This window comes from Phyllobates terribilis, unplaced genomic scaffold (genome assembly GCF_046119375.1).
Source record: "Phyllobates terribilis strain yellow unplaced genomic scaffold, ASM4611937v1 Scaffold_10__3_contigs__length_209671492, whole genome shotgun sequence".
NCBI classification, from domain to species: Eukaryota; Metazoa; Chordata; class Amphibia; order Anura; family Dendrobatidae; genus Phyllobates; species Phyllobates terribilis.
Window position 1 is genome coordinate 80334178 of NW_027362770.1, and position 20059 is coordinate 80354236.

Below are 20059 nucleotides of genomic sequence, written 5' to 3' on the forward strand. Positions count from 1 at the left end.
CTCCCACTCCAGCCAGGAACAGGCTCGGTTGTACCTGCACATTTCTAAGTGGGAGTACCGTCGGCCTGCTCCTCTGGAATGGGATGTATGTAGTGCATGCAGTCTATCTGAGCTCAGTTCCACACTCCTTCCTTACCCGGGAGTGGAATATCACACCTCTGGGTTGAGGTGCAATACCCCTGTAGCAGCCGAATCCTCAGGGTGCTACATTCCCCCCTGGTAAATCACAGCACGTCCTCGGGCTGTAAGACAAAACACCAAAACATACAAAATTTTTATATGAACATATAAAACATGTAAAACATTATATATATATAAAAACTTTTCATATAAACATTCTCGTCGACTTCTCTGGTTTCAGGTTCCTCCTCCGGACACTGTGCAACGTGTGTCCGGGAAAAGTGCGACAGTCTTTCTAGAAAAATGGTTTCTCCTATAAAACCGGTAGGGGGCGCTTTAGGACGCGCAACTATTTACAGGGGAATTTGGCCGTTCTCAGTCCCCGGCCAAGTAAAGGGAAAGGGATGGCTGCTCACAGTCCTCAGCCTGGTTTGGGTAGGGGACACACGGGTTGAACTGTTCACTGGTCCCAACGGGGACTAAACTTTAAAGCAGCCACGGTTACTTGGGTACCCCGACAGGTAACTATATACAGTCCTTTGTACTATCTCAGTCATAGTACCTTCTAGCCTTGAACCCGTCCGGGTCTTCTGGCTCCTCCTCCCTACACTGCAACTCCTCCTCTGTCAGGCGATGCACGTGGAGGGCGTAAGGTCCCTTGGCACACTTGTGCCGGGTGAACGTTACCTCGTCACCGACGTAGAGGTCACGGCCTTTGTGACCCTCTGGCAGGTGGGACTCGACGTCCCGTCGGGTAACGAAGACGTCACCCATGGTGTTCCGGTCCTTTATGAAGCCCCACCCATGCTGCGCATTAAACTTTATTACCGTCCCGATGGTACGGGGACGATTTGCTGCATAGGGGTCCCTTCTGGTCCGACTCTTTTGCTCCGCGCTGCGGGTCTGGGCCCATTGCTCTCTGACCCGCCTCTCCTCCCGTTCTCTCTGAAACTCTGCCAGCTGTTGACGGCAACACTCTGTGCGTTCAGCTGCAGCTGCCCGAGTCTCTCCGGTGAACCCCATCAAATCTTCTCCCGTGGGGTCCCACACGAATTGGGCTTCTTCTAGTGGAGGCGAGACCCGAGTCACGGGCTTTGGAGCCGGGATCAGGGGCTCACACAGGGGACCTAACTTCTTTTGTCGCTCCAGTTCCAAGAATTCTTCGGGCCAGATGAAAGGCCGCCCGTCCGGCCACGTCAGCTGGCTGAAGGGGTCCTCTCCCAGATATGGCACCCTTGGTGTTTCGGGTGCAGGCGTGATGGTGGGGGCGCCCAGGTTACCCAGGCCTTGCGGCCAGGCCGGGGGCATCTGGAAGGTGAATGGAACTGTTAACACGGCGGCGCCCTGGGCTACCTGGCCTTGCGACCAGGCCGGAGGCTCCGCGGAGGTAGATGGCTCTACTGGGGATGCGGCGCCCGGAAACGCTAGGCCCTGCGACCAGGCCGGAGGCTCCTCCTCTTCCTTCGCCACGCTCCGGGTCACGACGCGTGACGTCACCGGGGTCGCGACGGCGGCTTCCGGTCGGGGCCCAGTCGGTGGCGGTGTCATGGCGGTCTCGGGTACGGCCGGGGGACCTTCGGGCTCTGCGACGGGGAGCTGGGGCAGATAAGCGGTCTTCCGGTATGGGGTATAGGCGTCCCCCTTACCTGCTGCCATGCGTCTCGCTCCCTCTTCTGCGCCGTCTCCGGCCTTGGGTCCTCCCGCGTCATCCGCAGAGGCAGTCGGTGTCTTCTTCCAAGGGAGCGGGTTCCGTGGACGGGTTCCAGCTTGCTGGGCCATCTCCCGGCCCCACTCCGCCAGGATCTCCCTCTGCACTCGGGCCATCCTTCCCGCGAGGCCCTCCAGGGCACTCCGCGCGCACTCCCGATCTCGGGGAAGCTGCGCCAGGATCTCCGCTAAGCCTAGCGGGGTTGTTGACTCCAGCAGGCTCCTGACCATCGGGTCGGTGCTGCTCTGCTCTCCTCCTTCTTCTTTTTGCAGGCTCCTGGCCAGCGGGCCGGTGCTGCGCTGCTGCCGCTCCATTCCCGGGTCTATTCTTCCTCTCCTCGACTCCGGGTGCTCTCGCTCTGGACACCTTGCCTCCGGGTGCGCTCGTTCTAGACTGCTCCAAGCGACACCCATCTTTTCTCTTTTCTTTCGTCTCCTCCCACTTCGAGGGCGGTCCCGGGGCAACTCGGTGACTGTCAGCTCCAGGGGGAGTTCTTTCACGCTGACAGACACCTCCAGCATCACAGTCTCTGTTGGTGGGGGCGGTTTCCACTTTTGGCGCCATTTTCTGTCCTGGCCCACGATGGGAGGTGGCCTCCTGCCCTCCTTTGGCACGCCCATAATGGCGTCCGCTGCTCTTCCAAGGCGGGAAATCTGCGGTTTTGGCGGGAATCGCTTCCCAGTGGCGGGAAACTCTACAGATGGCGGGAACAAGCTGGAAATGGCGGACAATCGGCGGGAAACGACTGGTGATGGAGTCCGATGGCGTGGACCCTCCGGAACCGGCGGGAGACTTCTTTCTGAGGTAAACTTGCACTTTTCTTCAGGCACGCAGTACCCGGGTGTTGCGGGCACGTAATCCTGCCGACTACGCCAAAGTTGACGCGCCCCCTGGGACATATTCCTTTTTGAGGGGAATACCCGGCACCGGATCAGATGGGGGGTTGTAGTCTCCGAGCGGCTGTGACCCGGTCCCGTGCCCAGGGCGTCAAGCTCAGTGTTATGTGGCAGCTTTACAGATGTTACTAAAGTTCTTTTGTGTCGACTACGCCACCCGTTGTGATGCGGTCACTGTGGCCGCCGCTGCAGCAGGGTCCGCTGAGGCTGATGGTGGATGTGCAGCTTGGTGGGATAACCCCCAACGGGAGGGGTATAGCCTCAGAGGGGACAGGCGCAGAGGATGGGGGTTGTGGTGGTGCGGTGCAGCCGGCAATCAAGACAGACTCGGGTTGTGCAGTTAAGGGAGTTTACTTACTGCTGATGTTTCGGTCACTCCAGCTGTTAGTGACCACCCGAGCCGTGCTGCGTCCACCAGGTCCTGGATCCGGCCAACCCCCAAACAAGTCCGGAGCGTGGCCCTGAGCTCTCCCTCTGTCCTTTCTTCAGCCGTCCCCACCAGTGATCCACCTAGATCCAGCTCCCTCGGGTCTTCTGCTGGGCAACCCTTGGCCTTAGGTTCCCTGACCCTCCATGTGGTATGCCTTCAGGGTGGATGTAGTGAGTGGCCGTGGCAGATGCTGCCCACAGCCTCCGGTCTCTGGCTAGGGATGTTTTTGCCCCCACCAGCTTGGGTTCCGGTACCCTTGTGCTGACTCCTCACCCGGTGCTCTAATTTGGGTTCTTGGGTCCCTTCTGCTGTCCCCCTCTGGGTCTTTCTCTTTCTTTCTCCTCTCTCTCTCTCCAGGGCTGCTGTTTTCTTCTCTCTCCTCTCCAACTGACTTGTTCTCAGCGTCTGACCCTGATCTAAGTTGGTGCCCTCCTTATATATCCCTCTATGTGTGAGCTCAGGTGACCAGCACCCAATGAGCTCCTATCACTACCCAGACTGCTCCCCCTATCTGCCCCTACACTACATGGGATGTACCACCCCCCTCCCACTCCAGCCAGGAACAGGCTCGGTTGTACCTGCACATTTCTAAGTGGGAGTACCGTCGGCCTGCTCCTCTGGAATGGGATGTATGTAGTGCATGCAGTCTATCTGAGCTCAGTTCCACACTCCTTCCTTACCCGGGAGTGGAATATCACACCTCTGGGTTGAGGTGCAATACCCCTGTAGCAGCCGAATCCTCAGGGTGCTACATTAGCATGAGAAGGACTCTACAACCCACAGAAGTTGCTCAGGTAGTGCAGCTCATCTCGGATGGCACATTAATGCTAGCTGTGGCAAGAAGTTTTGCTGTGTCTGTCAGCGTAGTGTCCAGAGGCTGGAGGCGCTACCAGAAGACAGGTCAGTATGCCAGGAGACGTGGAGGAGGTCGTAGGAGGGCAACAACCCAGCAGCAGGACCGCTACCTCTGCCTTTGTGCAAGGAGGAACAGGAGGAGCACTGCCAGAGCCCTGCAAAATGACCTCCAGCAGGCCACAAATGTGCATGTGTCTGCACAAACGGTTAGAAACCGACTCCATGAGGGTGGTATGATGGCCAGACGTCCACAGATGGGGGGTTGTGCTCACAGCCCAACAACGTGCAGGGCGCTTGACATTTGCCACAGAACAACAGGATTGGCAAAGTCGCATGCTCACATTGAGCACATGTGACAGACGTGACAGAGTCTGGAGACGCAGTGGAGAGCGATCTGCTGCCTGCAACATCCTTCAGCATGACCGGTTTGGCAGTGGGTCAGTAATGGTGTGGGGTGGCATTTCTTTGGAGGGCCGCACAGCCCTCCATGTGCTCACCAGAGGTAGCCTGACTGCCATTAGGTACCGAGATGAGACTCTCAGACCCCTTGTGAGACCATATGCTGGTGCGGTTGGCCCTTGGTTCCTCCTAATGCAGGACAATGCCAGACCTCATGTGGCTTGAGTGGGTCAGCAGTTCCTGCAAGATGAAGGCATTGAAGCTATGGACTGGCCCGCCTGTTCCCCAGACCTGAATCCGATTGAGGACATCTGGGACATCATGTCTCGCTCCATCCACCAACGTCACGTTGTACCACAGACTGTCCAGGAGTTGGTGGATGCTTTAGTCCAGGTCTGGGAGGAGATCCCACAGGAGACCATCCGCAACCTCATCAGGAGCATGCCCAGGCATTGTAGGGAGGTCATACAGTCAAGTGGAGGCCACACACAATACTGAGCCTCATTTTGACTTGTTTTAAGGACATTACATCAAAGTTGGATCAGCCTGTAGTGTGTTTTTCCACTATAATTTTGGGGGTGACTCCAAATCCAGGCCTCCATTGGTTAATAAATTTGATTTCCATTGATGATTTTTGTGTGATTTTGTTGTCAGCACATTCAACTTTGTACAGAACAAAGTTTTCAATGAGAATATTTCATTCATTCAGATCTAGGATGTGTTATTTGAGTGTTCCCTTTATTTTTTTTGAGCAGTGTATATTTTTGGCTGGCAGGCAGAGTCCACCCAAGGTTTTTTACTGTGGCAAAGTTGATTCAGTCTGCTAAAAGGCAGATCCTATTTTAGTGGCGTTGAACTTGTCCTTGTTTCACAGTAAAAAAAAAAAACTTCTCTTACTAGGCCCAGTCCAAAAAATATTTTTTCCTGTGCCAAAAGTCATACAGTGCTATAAGCCAGCTACTACGTCAGTGGCGGTCAGAGTCAGCTGTATGCAGAGCTTATGCAGAGTAACCAAAAATATTTTTTGCTCCAAGTAAAGTGATACAGCCGGCTAGATCTGAGTTTGAAATATTTTGGAGCATATATTCTATGTCATACTGGCCTCATCCACATTCAAAAAAAAAAAAATTTCTTCTGTTCCTAAAGTAATACAACAGGGGACATCTCAGTTTGAATTTTTTTGCAGAATATCTCGTAGGTTTTATCAGCCTCATGCACATTAACAAATTTCTTTTGTCTGTTAGTAACGTTATACGGCCGGCCATATTTTACCTTGTCATTTAGTGTTGCTGAAATTCACTTGTGTGCTGAGCTACTGTACAGGAAAAAAACATATTTTTCTTTAGTTAATTGCATGCTCCTACCACTGTATATGAACAACATGAGTGGGAAAAAGAGAGGGCATGGTGGCAGGGGGGAATAGGCTTGGTGTTCATGGTGTACGTGGGGTACGTGGTAATGTTAGTGAAAGCACTAGTGAACCAACACAAACAGGTCCTATCCAAAGACAACTGACAACTTATGTTAGTGGACGGCCTACTGTACTCCCTTCCTTTGGCAGCCACACAGTGATTCTCCTAGTTGATAAGGTCCAGAAAGAGCAGGTGCTCCAGTGGATGGCAAGCTCTGCTTCCAGTGGCCTCTAATCTTCTTCCTAAACCTCAACATTACACGCAGTACAGTCCACAGAGGTGACACCCCATTACCCATGCTTCCCCCCGTGTCACAACTGCCCAACTTCCCAACTGACTGATGGGCCAGTCTGTAGAACTCTTCACCCATTCTACACCATGGGCATCAGAAGTGTACTCCAAACAGTCACAAAGTCAAGGAGAGGAAAGCATCTGCACCGATGCCCAAAATATTTTTAGCTTGGATTCGGGGCAGGACGAAGTAGGGTCCGAGCAGGTTCCTGACCCTCGTCACCAGACGTTAACCGCAGGGAAGAGAGGTGATCCAGATGAGACTCAGATACCTGAGGCTCATGCGGACTGACTGTGCTGTCAGGGCACCAAGAGGAGAGGGGTCACTTTTAGGGCGAGGAATAGGATAACACATTGGATAATGACGAGGTTGAAGATCCGACTTGGTGTGAACCCAGAGTCATGCAGCCGAGTAGCTCATCTGAGGAGGAAGACGAGGAGGTTACATTTCACACTACGGCGCAGACACGGAGTGATGCAAGCACGAGGAGCACTGCATACTTAACCACAACCGTGGCTGGGGCCAGCAGCGGTCACGGGTCCGCAGCTCGCAGGGGCAGCAAGGGTTGCCTAGCATGGGGCTTTTTTGTCACTGCAAAGGATAAGCCAACTCACATTACCTGCAAACTTTGCAATAAAAAACTCAGTAGAGGGAAAATCTGCAATAATTTGACTATTACATGCATGAACTACATGCATGCTCAAAAATATTCTTTATGCTGGGAATCTTACCGTGCTGAAATGCGGACCAGCACACCTCAGCAACCATCAGCTGCCCCATCAAACGCATCCGCTGCTTTTTCCTCCTCCTCTGTTACCGTGCCAAGTATTGTCACGCAGAAACTCCAGTTCTTTACCCGCTCCAGTCAGGCTGAGTGACAGCCCATCAGCTGTAACGGAAGCGGACACACCTGCTGTGTATGTTTCACTGAGCACACCGCATGTTTCTCAATCCACCGTAACATCTGCACCTCACTCATGCTCCACCAGTTTTTCCGGTTCACCATATTCCGTCCTCTCTCAGCACCTTAGCCAGCCCTCGGTCCAGCAGTTGTGGTCACGTAAAAGATTGTTTCATTATACGCATGACAAAGCTAAGAGGTTGAACTCCACCACCTCCAATCTGTTGGCCATGGAAATGCTGCCTTTCCGCCTGGTAGATACAGACGGTTTCTGAAAACTAATAGCCATCGCAATCCCCCAGTACCAGTTGCCCAGTCGCTATAAATTATCTAAGAAATCTGTGCCTGCACTACACCAGCATGTCACAGACAACATCACCCGTTCCTTGTCTAAATCTACGTGTGCCAGGGTGCATTTCACTACAGACACCTGGACGAGTAAGCATGGCATTACATCTTACTGACTGGGCACTGGGTGACTCTGGTGGCTGTGGGGGCAGGCGGGGAAGGGGCTGCTCCACAAATCTTGGAATCCACAGACTTGCAGAAGAAACCTCTGTATTTCCCACTTCCTCTGCTGCTTCTGCGTCCTCCACCTCCTTTAGGGCCTCCACCTGCGCACTCAACCTCTGCCTTAACGAGACACGCGTTCCAAGGGTGCAGAGCGAATACACACCACCTCCGTACTGCGCAGTCAGGGCTCACCGTAATCAGGCAGTCTTCAAATTAAAATGCCTTGGAGATCGCAGTCATACATTTGAAGAGTTGTGGGCAGCTCTCCAGGCTCAGTTTCAGCAATGGCTGTCTCCACTGAACCTAGAGCCAGTGAAGGCCGTGTGCGATAACGGTGCTAACCTGTTAGCAGCCCTTGGCCGAGGCAAGCTTGCACACCTGCCTAGCATGGCTCATGTCCTCAACCTGGTGGTACAGCGATTTCTCCGCCACTATCCTGGCCTGGCTGAGCTGCTTCACAAAGTATGGAAGCTGTGTGCTCACTTCCGGAAAAATAGATGGCGTGGTGGAAGGGGGAATAGGCTTGATGTTCAAGGTGTACGTGGGGTACATGGTAATGTTAGTGAAAGCACTAGTGAACCAACATTTACACTATTTCTACTGTAGTGAAATTGATTAGACATTGCTAGTGTCTGTCACTAATTTTTTGAAATGTGGAAAATCCTGATTGGGTCTACATCTATTGGGTTGGCTGTAGTGGAACTGGTTTAGGCCTCCTTTGCAATAGTTATACTCTAGCGAAATTAATGCCACTTCGGTGGTGTTAGGCCCTCATTTAGGGCAATGTGAACACTCCGGGTTAGGTCTCCATCTCCTGGGTTTCTCCTGGGTTGTCTGTACTGGAAGAGATGTGGGTCTCATTTACACTATTTCTACTGCAGTGAAATTGATTAGACATTGCTAGTGTCTGTCACTAATTTTTTGAAATGTGGAGAATCCTGATTGGGTCTCTGTAGCGTCGGCGTCCCTGCCTCCTGTTAGGCAGGGACGCTGTTCCCCTCACCTCTCCGCTCCGTGCCCGGCGTCTTCCTCCCACTCTGCTGGCAGCGTGCGCTCCTTCCCGGCCAATGTGCTTAGGGCGCGCGCGCGCGTTCCCCCTCTCTTAAAGGGGCCGCGCGCGCCGTCCTAAGGAGTCCCCGGCCAATGGCCGGAGGATCTCTCCATATATAAGGCACCTCCTCCAAAATGGAGGTGCCCGAGCAATGTTGTAGCATAGTTCAGCACTCTGCTTCAGCCCTCAGGTCCCGTTACCAGTTACCTGCCAGTTTCCTGCCAGTTTCCTGTCTGATACCTGCCTGACTCGTGTCTATCTGCTGTTATTCCTGGGGTCTGACAGTCTGCCTACCAGCCCTGCCAGTCTGTCTATGGATCCGTCTGCCCGCTCACCTGGGAGCGCTCACCTGCTACCTGCCTGCTAGCCTACCTGGAGGCTCTGCCATCACGTGCTGTGACCACCTGCCTGTCCAGAGAATCTTACCCGCTCACCTGGGAGCGCTCACCTGCTACCTGCCCGCTAGCCTACCTGGAGGCTCTGCCGTCACGTGCTGTGACCACCTGCCCGTCCAGAGACTCTTGCCCGCTCACCTGGGAGCGTCCACCTGTTACCTGCCTGTTTGCCTACCTGGAGGCTCTGCCGTCACTTGCTGTGACCACCCGCTTGTCCAGAGACCCTCGCCCGCTCACCTGGGAGCGTCCACCCGCTACCTGCCTGCTTGCCTACCTGGAGGCTTAGCCATCACTTGCCGTGACCACCCGCCTGTCAAGAGACTGCCCCGTCACTTGCCGTGACCTCCTGCCCTCTTACCCAGAGACTGTCCCCGTCACTGGCCGTGATCTCCTGCCCTCTTACCCAGAGACTGTCCCTGTCACTTGCCGTGATCCCCTGCCCTCTTACCCAGAGACTGTCCCCGTCACTAGCCGTGACTGCCTGCCCGCCTTCCCTGGGTGTCACCCGCTTCCTTACAAGGACTGCCCCTTTGTATAGTTGCTCTGTGGTTCCACCTCCCAGACCCGTTACAGTCTCCATCTATTGTGTGGACTGTAGTGGAACTGGTTTAGGCCCCCTTTGCAATACTTATACTCTAGTGAAATTAATGCCACTTCGGTGGCGTTAGGCCCTCATTTAGGGCAATGTGAACACTCCTGGTTAGGTCTCCATCTCCTGGGTTAGCTGTACTGGAAGAGATGTGGGTCTTATTTACACTATTTCTACTGTAGTGAAATTAATTACACTTTGCTGGCGTCTGCCGCTAATTTTTGGAAATGTGGGGAATCCTGAATAGGTCTTCATCCAGTAGGTTGACTGTAGTGGAAGAGGTTTTAATCTCCATGCATTTCTATAGTTATACTGTAGTGAAATTGAGCATTTGGTGCAGATATTGTTCTCCCCAAATGAGTATGCAAACGTGATAAACTCTAAATTGATTTTCAATAAACAACCATCACCCGCCCCATCAAACACCTCAGCTGCTTCTTCCTCCTCCTGTGTTACCGTGCCAAGTTGTGTCACGCAGGTGTCCGACAGAACCAGCTGTATACCCGCTGCAGTTAGGCTGAGTGACAGATCGTCAGCTGTAAGTGAAGTGAACATGCCTGCTTTGTTTGTTATTCTGAGCACACCACATGTTTCTCAATCCACCGTAATCATCGATGGTGTTAGGCCCTCATTTAGGGAAATGTGAACCCTCCTGGTTAGGTCTCCATCTCCTGGGTTGGCTGTACTGGAAGAGGTGTGCGGCTTATTTACACTATTTCTACTGTAGTGAAATTGATTAGACATTGCTAGTGTCTGCCACAAATTTTTTTAAATGTGGGGAATCCTGATTGGGTCTCCATCTATTGGGTTGGCTGTAGTGGAACCTTCCTGTTCTGCAGTCTAAGTTGTGTAAGATTGCGTACCAGTCCTTTCTGCACTCCTGATACAGACTCTGCCTGCTTCACTCCTGATATAGAGTGTGCCTGCTGCACTCTGATACAGACTCTGCCTGCTGCACTCTGATACAGACTCTGCCTGCTGAGCTCCTGATACAGACTCTGCCTGCTGCACTCTGATACAGACTCTGCCTCCTACACCATCTAGTCTGTCCTACTGGGTCCAGCTACTGCTACACCTAGCGTTCATTGGGAGCCAAGTCTAACCTCACCATCAGAGGCTCTAGTGAACAGTCTGGTGCTCACTTAGTCACGCCCCTCCAGGCTCTCCGGGGTCCATGGCATAGTGGTTCCACAAACCACGTCCGTGACAGTGTGCCCTTGCAGGCAGGGTCCTCTCTCCTGTTGTACCAGTCGGTGACCCCTTTTGACATGTAAAGCGCAACTGAATAAATGTCGCTGTCACAGTAATAATAATTATAGTTCTTGTACTGTGGGTCAATTAGTGACACTTCCCTGGTGTCTACACCTAATTTGATGTGTTTTGGCAACTTTTGGTCCCATTTCTAGGTGTTGTATATGCATTTTTTTGGTCCCCCCATTGACTCCTATGGGCTTCGGAAATGTTCGAAGAACATTCGGCGAATAAATTTGGTGAATATCAATTTGTTCGGCAAACTTTTCCGAACCGAACATTGAAATGTTCGCTCATGCCTAATGGGAAGTTACACGGGAACGCAGATGCCCTCTCTAGGATTCCCTGCCTGGTATCGGAAAGTGCCCAAACCCCCGGCTTTGGGCAGAGGGGGGGAATATGTGACAGAGTGACTGGTATGATATGCGAGGGGAGGTATGTGTCACTCAGATTGCTCTCCTGTATGAACTAAAACCTAATAATTTTCTGCCAGCATGTTATATGCTGGGGGGTTAACTCTCTTAAAGGGTGTGGTTTTATGGGAATGGTAAAGAGGGTGGGAGGACATTCCCCTACCTCCCCTCAGGGTGTGGCTGAGCAAGCTTTAAATGTTCAGTCATTTTTTTTTCTCTGAGCAGTGTGTGGCCTGGAGAGTGAAGTCTCCAGGCTGTGTTTGGGTGAAACCAGAGAGCAACACCAGAGGACTGGTGTTTGCTGCGACTTTATCATGCTACCCGGAGGGGGCCGATCCTTGCTTGATATCGGACTCTGTTATACCTTATCTTTTATTTTCCCGCTAACCCCGAGAGGATCTGTTTATTTTTATGGGACACTGCTGGAGTTTATGCTACAGAATAAATCAGCAGGAAGCTTAACCCGAACCGTGTGTCCTGTGTCTGCCTCTGGAAAGCCGTGCAAGTCGCTTTACCACAAGTGGTAAAAGGATACCAATAGACTTCTATGAGACCCAACTTTACATTAATCTGAAAAAATTGCAGCATTCTATATTGAATTCTATTGTATGTATTCTCCCCATACTGCCATTTGTAGTGGCATAAATTGTTGGAGTGGAATCAACACTGAAACTGTGCTATAACTCTGCCATGTCTAAAAGTGGCCTAAGCCACTTCCATGTGCTTAATATAAAGCATTTAAGGAGTTTAAATAAGCTAAATTAACACACATTGTACAATTACATTTATAGGTGCATGCCTTCTCCTGTTTCTTTTAATTGTGTTCTCTGGAACTCATGATCAGCGTGTAACAAACTCCCCTACATTCAATACTTTTTTCTTTCTAATTCCCTTAACCTTCTGGGTTGTCACTGAAACCTGGATCTAGCCGTCGGACAATTACACTGCTGCTCTCTCGTATGGTGGGCTACAATTTTCCCATACCATCATGCTTGAAAGCAAACAAGGTGCAGGTGTTGGTATGCTCTTTTTTTCATCACAATGTGCTTTCCAGGCTACCCTTTCGTGCCCTCACTTATGTTTCCTTCCTTTGAAGTCCACACCGTCAGACTCTTCTTACCCTTCACTCTGCGAGTGGCGGTTGTGTATCACCCTCCATGCAAAACCAATCCGATCTTTGATCAATTTGCCAGCAGGCTTCCACAATTTCTATCCTGTGATATTCCCACTTTCATCATGGGGGACTTTAATATCCCCACTGATAATCCTTTTCCATTGGCCATTCAGAGCTTATTGACTCTCCTACACATAAAGGTGGGAATATTCTGGACCTGGTCATCTCCTGGCTCTGCTCATTGTACAACTTTGCTAACTCCCTTCTACTGATCTCTGACCACAACCTTATTTCTTTCTCTGTCAAGAACTGTTTCCCCGCTTAGGACACCCCAACTTACCACACATAAGAAATCTATGTGCCATCTATAACCAGCAGTTTATGAACAATATACAGTCATCTCTAGCTCCAATCTCCTCTCTCTCCTGTAAAGATTCAGCAGAATGTCCTGAATGAAGCAGCACCTGCTGCACACAGAACGACCTGGCAGAGACGACGGCAACCCTGGCACACATTGCAAACACATTTTCTCCATCATTGCTCAAGGTGTATTGAGAGTCAGTGGAGAAAATCACTTTCAGCAGAAGATTTCAACCACTATAATTTCATGCTCAAAACTTAGAATTCTGCTATCTATCTGACCACACAAGTCTACTTCACCACCTTCATCACATCAATATAGCCTACAATTCAAAACTATTTTTCAAAACTTTCCACTCCCTCCTGAGCCCTAATGTACAGGTCCCCATCACCAACCTCAGTGCTGATGATCTGGCCACTTATTTCCTAGAAAAAAATCAATCATATCCAACAAGACATTTTTACACAATCCACTCAGAGCATGGATCTCCTTTCCTCCGGCACCTTAAGCTCACTTTCCATCTTTGAACCTGTTACGGAGTAAGAAATTATGAGGCTCCTCACTTCATCAGTCATGCAAGGTGAGGGAACGAACAAGTGTACAACAACGGGAAAAGGGGGAAGGGAGCCTAACAAGTAGGGAAAGGGGGAGTGGAGACCCCCTAGGCAGATCTAATATCACCCTGACCACCCTGACTAAAAATTAAAAAAAATGTAAAAATCTAAAATTTGAATTAACCCCATTCTCCTCCATTAAAATAAGGAAATTCAACTAAAAAAAACAGTTATCATCACATTCATAAAATTCTTGTTTATCAACATATATAATTGATTGACTCTTACGGTAAATAAAAAAAATTCCCTAAAAGTCTTCTTTTTTTGTTCACCTCACCGCCCTAAAATGCAATACAAATGATCAAAGCATCGTATAAGCTCTAAAATGATACAGTGGCATGCAAAAGTATTTACCCCCTTGACTTTTTACTTATTTTGTTACATTACAACTTATGTTTAAATATTTTTATAATATGATTTGTGTGTGATGCATCAGAACTAGTTATTCTAAGTTAGTGAAGCGAGAAAAATATAGGCATAAATTAAATTTAAATTAAAAATTAAATTAAAAATTGGCATGTGAGTGTGTATTACCGTATTTTTCTGACTATAAGACGCACCGGACCATAAGACGCACCTAGGTTTTAGAGGAGGAAAATAAAAAAATAAAAATTTTAGCAAAAAATGTGGTCATGATGCACTTTTAAGGGGGAGGGGGTCTTCTGCTGACACTGGTATAGGGGTAATGTCCCCCAATTTTGACAATATCCCCCATCCTGGTATATACGCCACCCCCCTTCCTTTTTATATGTGGTCCCCATCCCCATCCTGGTATGCCTGGCATCCCTCCATCCTGGTATGCATGGCACCCCTCATCCTTATCCTGGTATGCATGGCACCCCTCATACCTATCCTGATATGCATGGCACCCATCATCCCTGTCCTGGTATGCATGGCACCCCTCATCCCTGTCCTGGTATGCATGGCACCCCTCATCCCTGTCCTGGTATGCAGGCACTCCTAATCCCTATCCTGGTATGCATGGCACCCATCATCCCTATCCTGGTATGCATGGCACTCCTCATACCTATCCCGATATGCATGGCACCCCTAATCCCTGTCCTGGTATGGAAGGCACCCCTCATCCCTGTTCAGGTATGCAAGCACCCCTAATCCCTATCCTGGTATGCATGGCACCCATCATCCCTATCCTGGTATGCATGGCACCCCTCATACCTATCCTGATATACATGGCACCCATCATCCCTGTCCTCGTATGCATGGCACCCCTCATCCTTGTCCTGGTATGCATGGCACCCCTCATCCCTGTCCTGGTATGCATGGCACCCCTCATCCCTGTCCTGGTATGCATGGCACCATTAATCCCTGTCCTGGCATGCATGGCACCCCTCATCCCTATCCTGGTATGCATGGCACCCCTAATCACTGTCCTGGTATGCATGACACCCCTCATCCCCAATCCTGGTTTGCATGGCACTCCTCATCCCTATCCTGGTATGCATGGCACCCCTCATCCATGTCCTGGTATGCAGGCACCCCTAATCCCTATCCTGGTATGCATGGCACCCCTCATCCCTGTCCTGATATTCATGGCACCCCTCATCCCTGTCCTAGTATGCATGGCACCCCTCATCCCTGTCCTGGTATGCATGGCACCCCTCATCCCTGTCCTGGTATGCTTGGCACCCCTAATCCCTGTCCTGGTATGCATGGCACCCCTAATCCCTGTCCTGGTATGCATGACACCCCTAATCCCTGTCCTAGTATGCATGGTCCCCCTAATCCCCATCAGGCTGCACATTAAAAAAAAATAAACCCTCCTACTCACCTCTCTTCTCTGTCCTCCAGCGCTGCGTCCAGTCTGCCTGCACTGATCTCTCCATGTGAGGCGCGCATGACATCACTGCCATGCGCTGCTTACAAGGAGAGATCAACTGCCGGAAGTCACCGCTCCCTATGACTGTGTGCGCGGGGAGCACTGAATATTCATGCTCCTTCATAGCCGGCACACAGCGTAGTCGTGCTGCGGCTACTGCTGCTGCCGGCTATCTCCTGTGCCCGCTCATTAAAGGGCATGAATATTCACCCCCTCCCCACAACCATGTGCGTGGAGAGAGGTTGAATATTCATGCCCTTTAACAGCGGACACAGGAGATAGCCGGCAGCATCCGCAGCCGCAGCGCGGCTCCGCTGTGTGCCGGCTATGAAGGAGCATGAATATTCAGTGCTCCCCACGCCCCATGGGCGTGGGGAGCAGTGAATATTCATTTTCTTTATCAGCGGGGACAGTGTAGGCTGCAGTAGGCGGCTGCTGCTTCCTGTTCCCCGCTCCTCCACCGATACCGCGCCCCCCACACCACACACAAATATACACCCGCCCCAACATTCGGACTATAAAACGCACCCCCCATTTTCCTCCAAAATTTTGGAGGAAAAAAGTGCGTCTTATGGTCCGAAAAATACAGTAACTCCTTTTGCTATGAAACCCCTACAAATTTCTGGTGCAAGCAATTACCTTCACAAGTTACATGGTTAGTGAAAGGAAGTCTACCTGTCTGCAATCTAAGAGTCACATGGTCTGTCAGTATATACACACACGTTTTCTGAAACGCCATAGAGGCTGCAACACCATAGAGTGCTCTGTTAAAGTGACAGTGCATAGTGGAAGTATTGTAGCAAGGGGTAAATAGTATCACAGGGTAAATCAAATGATGATACTAGCTAAAGTGACAGTGCATGGTATCAGAGATGTAGTGAAAATAAAGTAGATTGCATACTGCAGCAGTAAAGGTATGTGGTGTCCACACCGCCTAGTCACGATGCGCGTTTTGCCACTATGACTTTACTACAATACTTCCACTATGCACTGTCACTTTAACAGAGCACTTTTACTTAATTAGCTTATTGACTCTTACCAGTGACTCTATTGGTTGTGGATGCATATTATGCATATTATGCATATTCATAATTATTTATTGATGCACTGTCACTTTATATATTTATTTAATTTATGAATTGATTTTTTTTTCGTCTACGATATTTTATATTTGGCCAGGGATATTATCTATTGGTTGATGTACTTATTTATATAAGGTAAATTTTGGGTGCGTCTTATAGTCTGAAAAATATAGTATGCTCACCACACTAAAAACATTCCCGCACATATTGATTTGTGTATTTGTGAGCTTTCAGAAATGTAAAAAATCTAAAGATAGCTTACATGATGATAATCTGATAGAAAAATTCCTACAATGTTTAATGCCCAAATGTAATTTTGGAATAACATAAACACACCCAATACTACTTACCCATTTCAAGTAAATTGCATTTACAACTGTACTGGGTCATGTTATCTGTATTGTATTTCCAATTAACTGGAAAGTGATCAGCCAGGTTTAGCATCTTTTTCATAGCATCATAAATGAAAATACAGCTTATTAATGCGCAAAAACTTTCTTCTGTAAAACGAGTGAAATATTGAACCAAGTAAGCAGCATTAGTGGCAACCAAAATTAGGCAGTAAAATGCCACCCAGAGTCCAATCCAAAGTCTAAATTCTAAGTATTCAAAATTGTAGTCTCTGAAAAAAAAATAAAAATAATGAATATGCACAAATCTACTAGTTTAGGTTTTACAAAAACAAACACGTACATACATACAATGTTTAGATGGGTATATTTTCAACAGGCATGATTTTCAAAGTATACATTTTCACTTGTCTTAGAGATTAAAGGGAATGTCCAGGACTTGTATTATGATGGCCTATCCTTAGGATAGGTCATCAATATCTGATTGGTGGGGGTGTGATACCTGGCGGTTAGCTGTCCTCAGTGCTGTTGGAAACTGGATGTGCTGTGTTGCGGAGCTGCACAGCAGAGCTTCATCAATGGAATATTGGCCAAAGCTGGGTACTACAGATCTACCGCCTATTCTAATTAATAGGGCGTGGATATGCTGTACCCATCTGAAGCCTCTATGTAGTTGCTAGAGTTATGGTATGTAGCCCCACAACTCAGCACATCAAACCACCAATGGCACCAGGAACAGCTGATCGGCTGGGGTGCTGAGTGTTGTAACCCCACTGATCCGATATTGATGACCTAAGGATAAGTCATCAATAAAAATATTTAACATGCCCGCGCTGGAGGCGTGTCACTAACTCTGCCCATCGGTGCCCCTGTCACATGATCACAGGGCGCCGATGGGTTGGCATGACAACCTGGGGTCTGCAGAAGACCCCTGTGTTTGTCATTGCCAATCTGCTATGAGCGCCGCCCCATGTCCAGCGCTCATAGCAGATGATAATTTCTGCTACACATAGCAGAGCTGAAGTCCTGCTATGTGTAGCACAAGCGATCAGATGATTGCTGCTGCAAGTCTCCTGAGGAGACTATTGAAGCAAGTAAAAGTGTAAAAAAAAGTTTTTAAAAATATAGAAAAAATTAAAAAAGTATAAACGTTCAAATCACCCCCTTTTGCCCCATTCAAAATAAAAAAATATATATATTTGGAATCACTGCGTTTAGAAACACCCGATCAGAATATAAAAAAAATTAATCCGATCGGTAAGCGGAGTAACGAGCAAAAAAATCAAAACGCCAAATAACGGGGTTTTTTGGTCGCTGCAACATTGCAATAAAATGCAATAACAAGCGTTCAAAACATTGTATCTACTCCAAAATGGTATCAATAAAAACATCAGCTCAGTACGAAAAAAATAAGCCCTCATCCAGATCCCTAAAAATGGAAATGCTACGGGTCTCAGAAAATGGCGCCATTTTTTTTTCTACAAACTTTGGAATTTTTTTTCACTACTTAAATAAAAAAGAACCTACACATGTTTTGTATCTACAAAGATCAATTTAGAATGTTCTGCAGAATCATTTACATATAATACAGAAAGATATTTTTTTTCAAAGCCACCAAACAAGATGCTCCACAAAGACCCATCTTTCTGCTTTAACAAGAAGAAGCCTTCACCGGCTGGAGAAGTATATTTTTGGATGAACCCTCTTTCCAGATTACAATTTCCAAGATGCAATATAGCCCATGATAGGGATTAAAACTTTCTTACTTTATTTCCAACCATGAAGAAAGTATATCCAACATGTAAGTATTCAATCTAAAATGTCAGGCACAGCTTACAGGTTTTTAGGGTGTACAACAATCTAATAATTACATCTTGGAATTTGTTTATGCCCAAGTCGGGGGCTAAGTCCTTGCAGAATTTCTCAAGGAATAGTGTATGGGGGTTGTGAGGCATAGGCTATAAACAAGGGTAAGGAATTCCTGGCTATTTAACACCGTCATAACTATGTTCCATGAACATGCGGTATGCTCCACACACTTGTCATATACTTTCCTACCATGTAATATATGGTGATATTTTTTGTGCTCTCCATTGTATTAAGGGCATATTTTGCACTGAGCAGGGATAGCTTTTATTTTTATATATTGAGACTAGCTGACATATTTTGTATTTATTCCCTGTGTACGGTGTTTTGCTAGTGATTTTCCTTTTACTGCCCATTTTTATATCTGTGGTTTGTATATCCTTCCCTTTTTGAGCCTTCATTGAGAACCTCGCTTACTACTTATTATTACATGTGCATATTTTGATTTTTTTTGTTTGTTTTTGTTGCATCTTTGCAATTTTTATAGGTTTTCAATGAAATTTATATTTTATTATTTGGAGGTCGTGACTTCATAATTCTGTAGGTATAATTGTAGCAGTCCTCTCATTTTTGCTATGTATTTGGTCTGGATATATCTTTTTCTAAAATAGCTACAATGAGTTTGTCTTAAAAGGAACCCATAATGTGAAAAAAACCTTATTAACCTGCAAACTTGAGGTAGATCTGCAGGTTAATAGCATTCTGAACCTGACCTATGCCCACACTTAGAGCCATGCTTCCGAGAGGAAATTAACTTTATTCCTCCTGGCAGCGTTTCGATTTTAGTCACGGGGATGGTGCTGGGATGGGTTCAGTCACTGCTCTGTATATAGAGAGCGTCGATTGTAATTCCTGAACTGACTGACAGCTGGACCAGCATTAGAGCCGGCTGTCAGTCAATGCCAGGAGCGCGGTTACAGCTGCCGCTCTAAATACAGAGACCGGTAACTGAACCCGCACTGGCCCCACCCCCAAGACTGAAACCTGAATGCTGTTGGGAGGAATAAAGTTTATTTCCTCCCAGCATTTGGGCACTAACTGTGGGCTTCGCCCAGGTTAAGAACACTTTAGAGCACCAATGAACATGCAGGGATTGTCTGCCACACACTGTCATGCCGCAGCCATGTTGGTTGTGGGCATTACAGTGATTGGCTGGCTGCACAGCGTCATCAGGTCTATATCAGACCTGGCACCCCCATGCTCGTCACAGTCACTCCGGAATCAGACAGTGTAGGGAAAGGTGCTGCTGAGCTAGGGAGAGATTTGCTTGTTTCTTAGTTAGTGTAGGTATACCACAACATATTCTACACATATCCATCTCAACTAACAGTCCTTCTGAGGACTAATCCAGCTGCAAAGATATCAGTGCTAGGCAGGCAGGCAGTGTATGTGGCAGACTGCAGTGCATATAGCAAGAGGGTCCATTCCAGTTCTGTCTGCTGCAGCTCCAGACAGGAAGAGGTGGAGGCGGAGCCTGCAGTGTGCTGCTAGGACTGTGTTTGGTGTGTGGAGAGAGCTCCTGGGAAGGGAGGTAATTTTTCACCTGGGACTTTTTGTCTGCCCCCTTCCCAGGGAAGAAGGCTCGTGGTGGGACTGGCCTCCGGGGCTGG

General features: G+C 48.6%; 1 protein-coding gene across 2 annotated transcripts in view; it reads right to left on the minus strand.

Annotated features, from left to right (window-relative positions):
• The window catches only part of LOC141164416 (electrogenic sodium bicarbonate cotransporter 1-like), a 766124-nt gene that overhangs the window by 247664 nt on the left and 498401 nt on the right, over nt 1–20059 (minus strand). For both annotated transcript variants that reach the window (XM_073649614.1, XM_073649613.1), the window contains exon 11: nt 16584–16855. In XM_073649614.1, coding sequence (XP_073505715.1) covers nt 16584–16855 — 272 coding nt within the window. The remainder of the gene's footprint in view (nt 1–16583; nt 16856–20059) is intronic.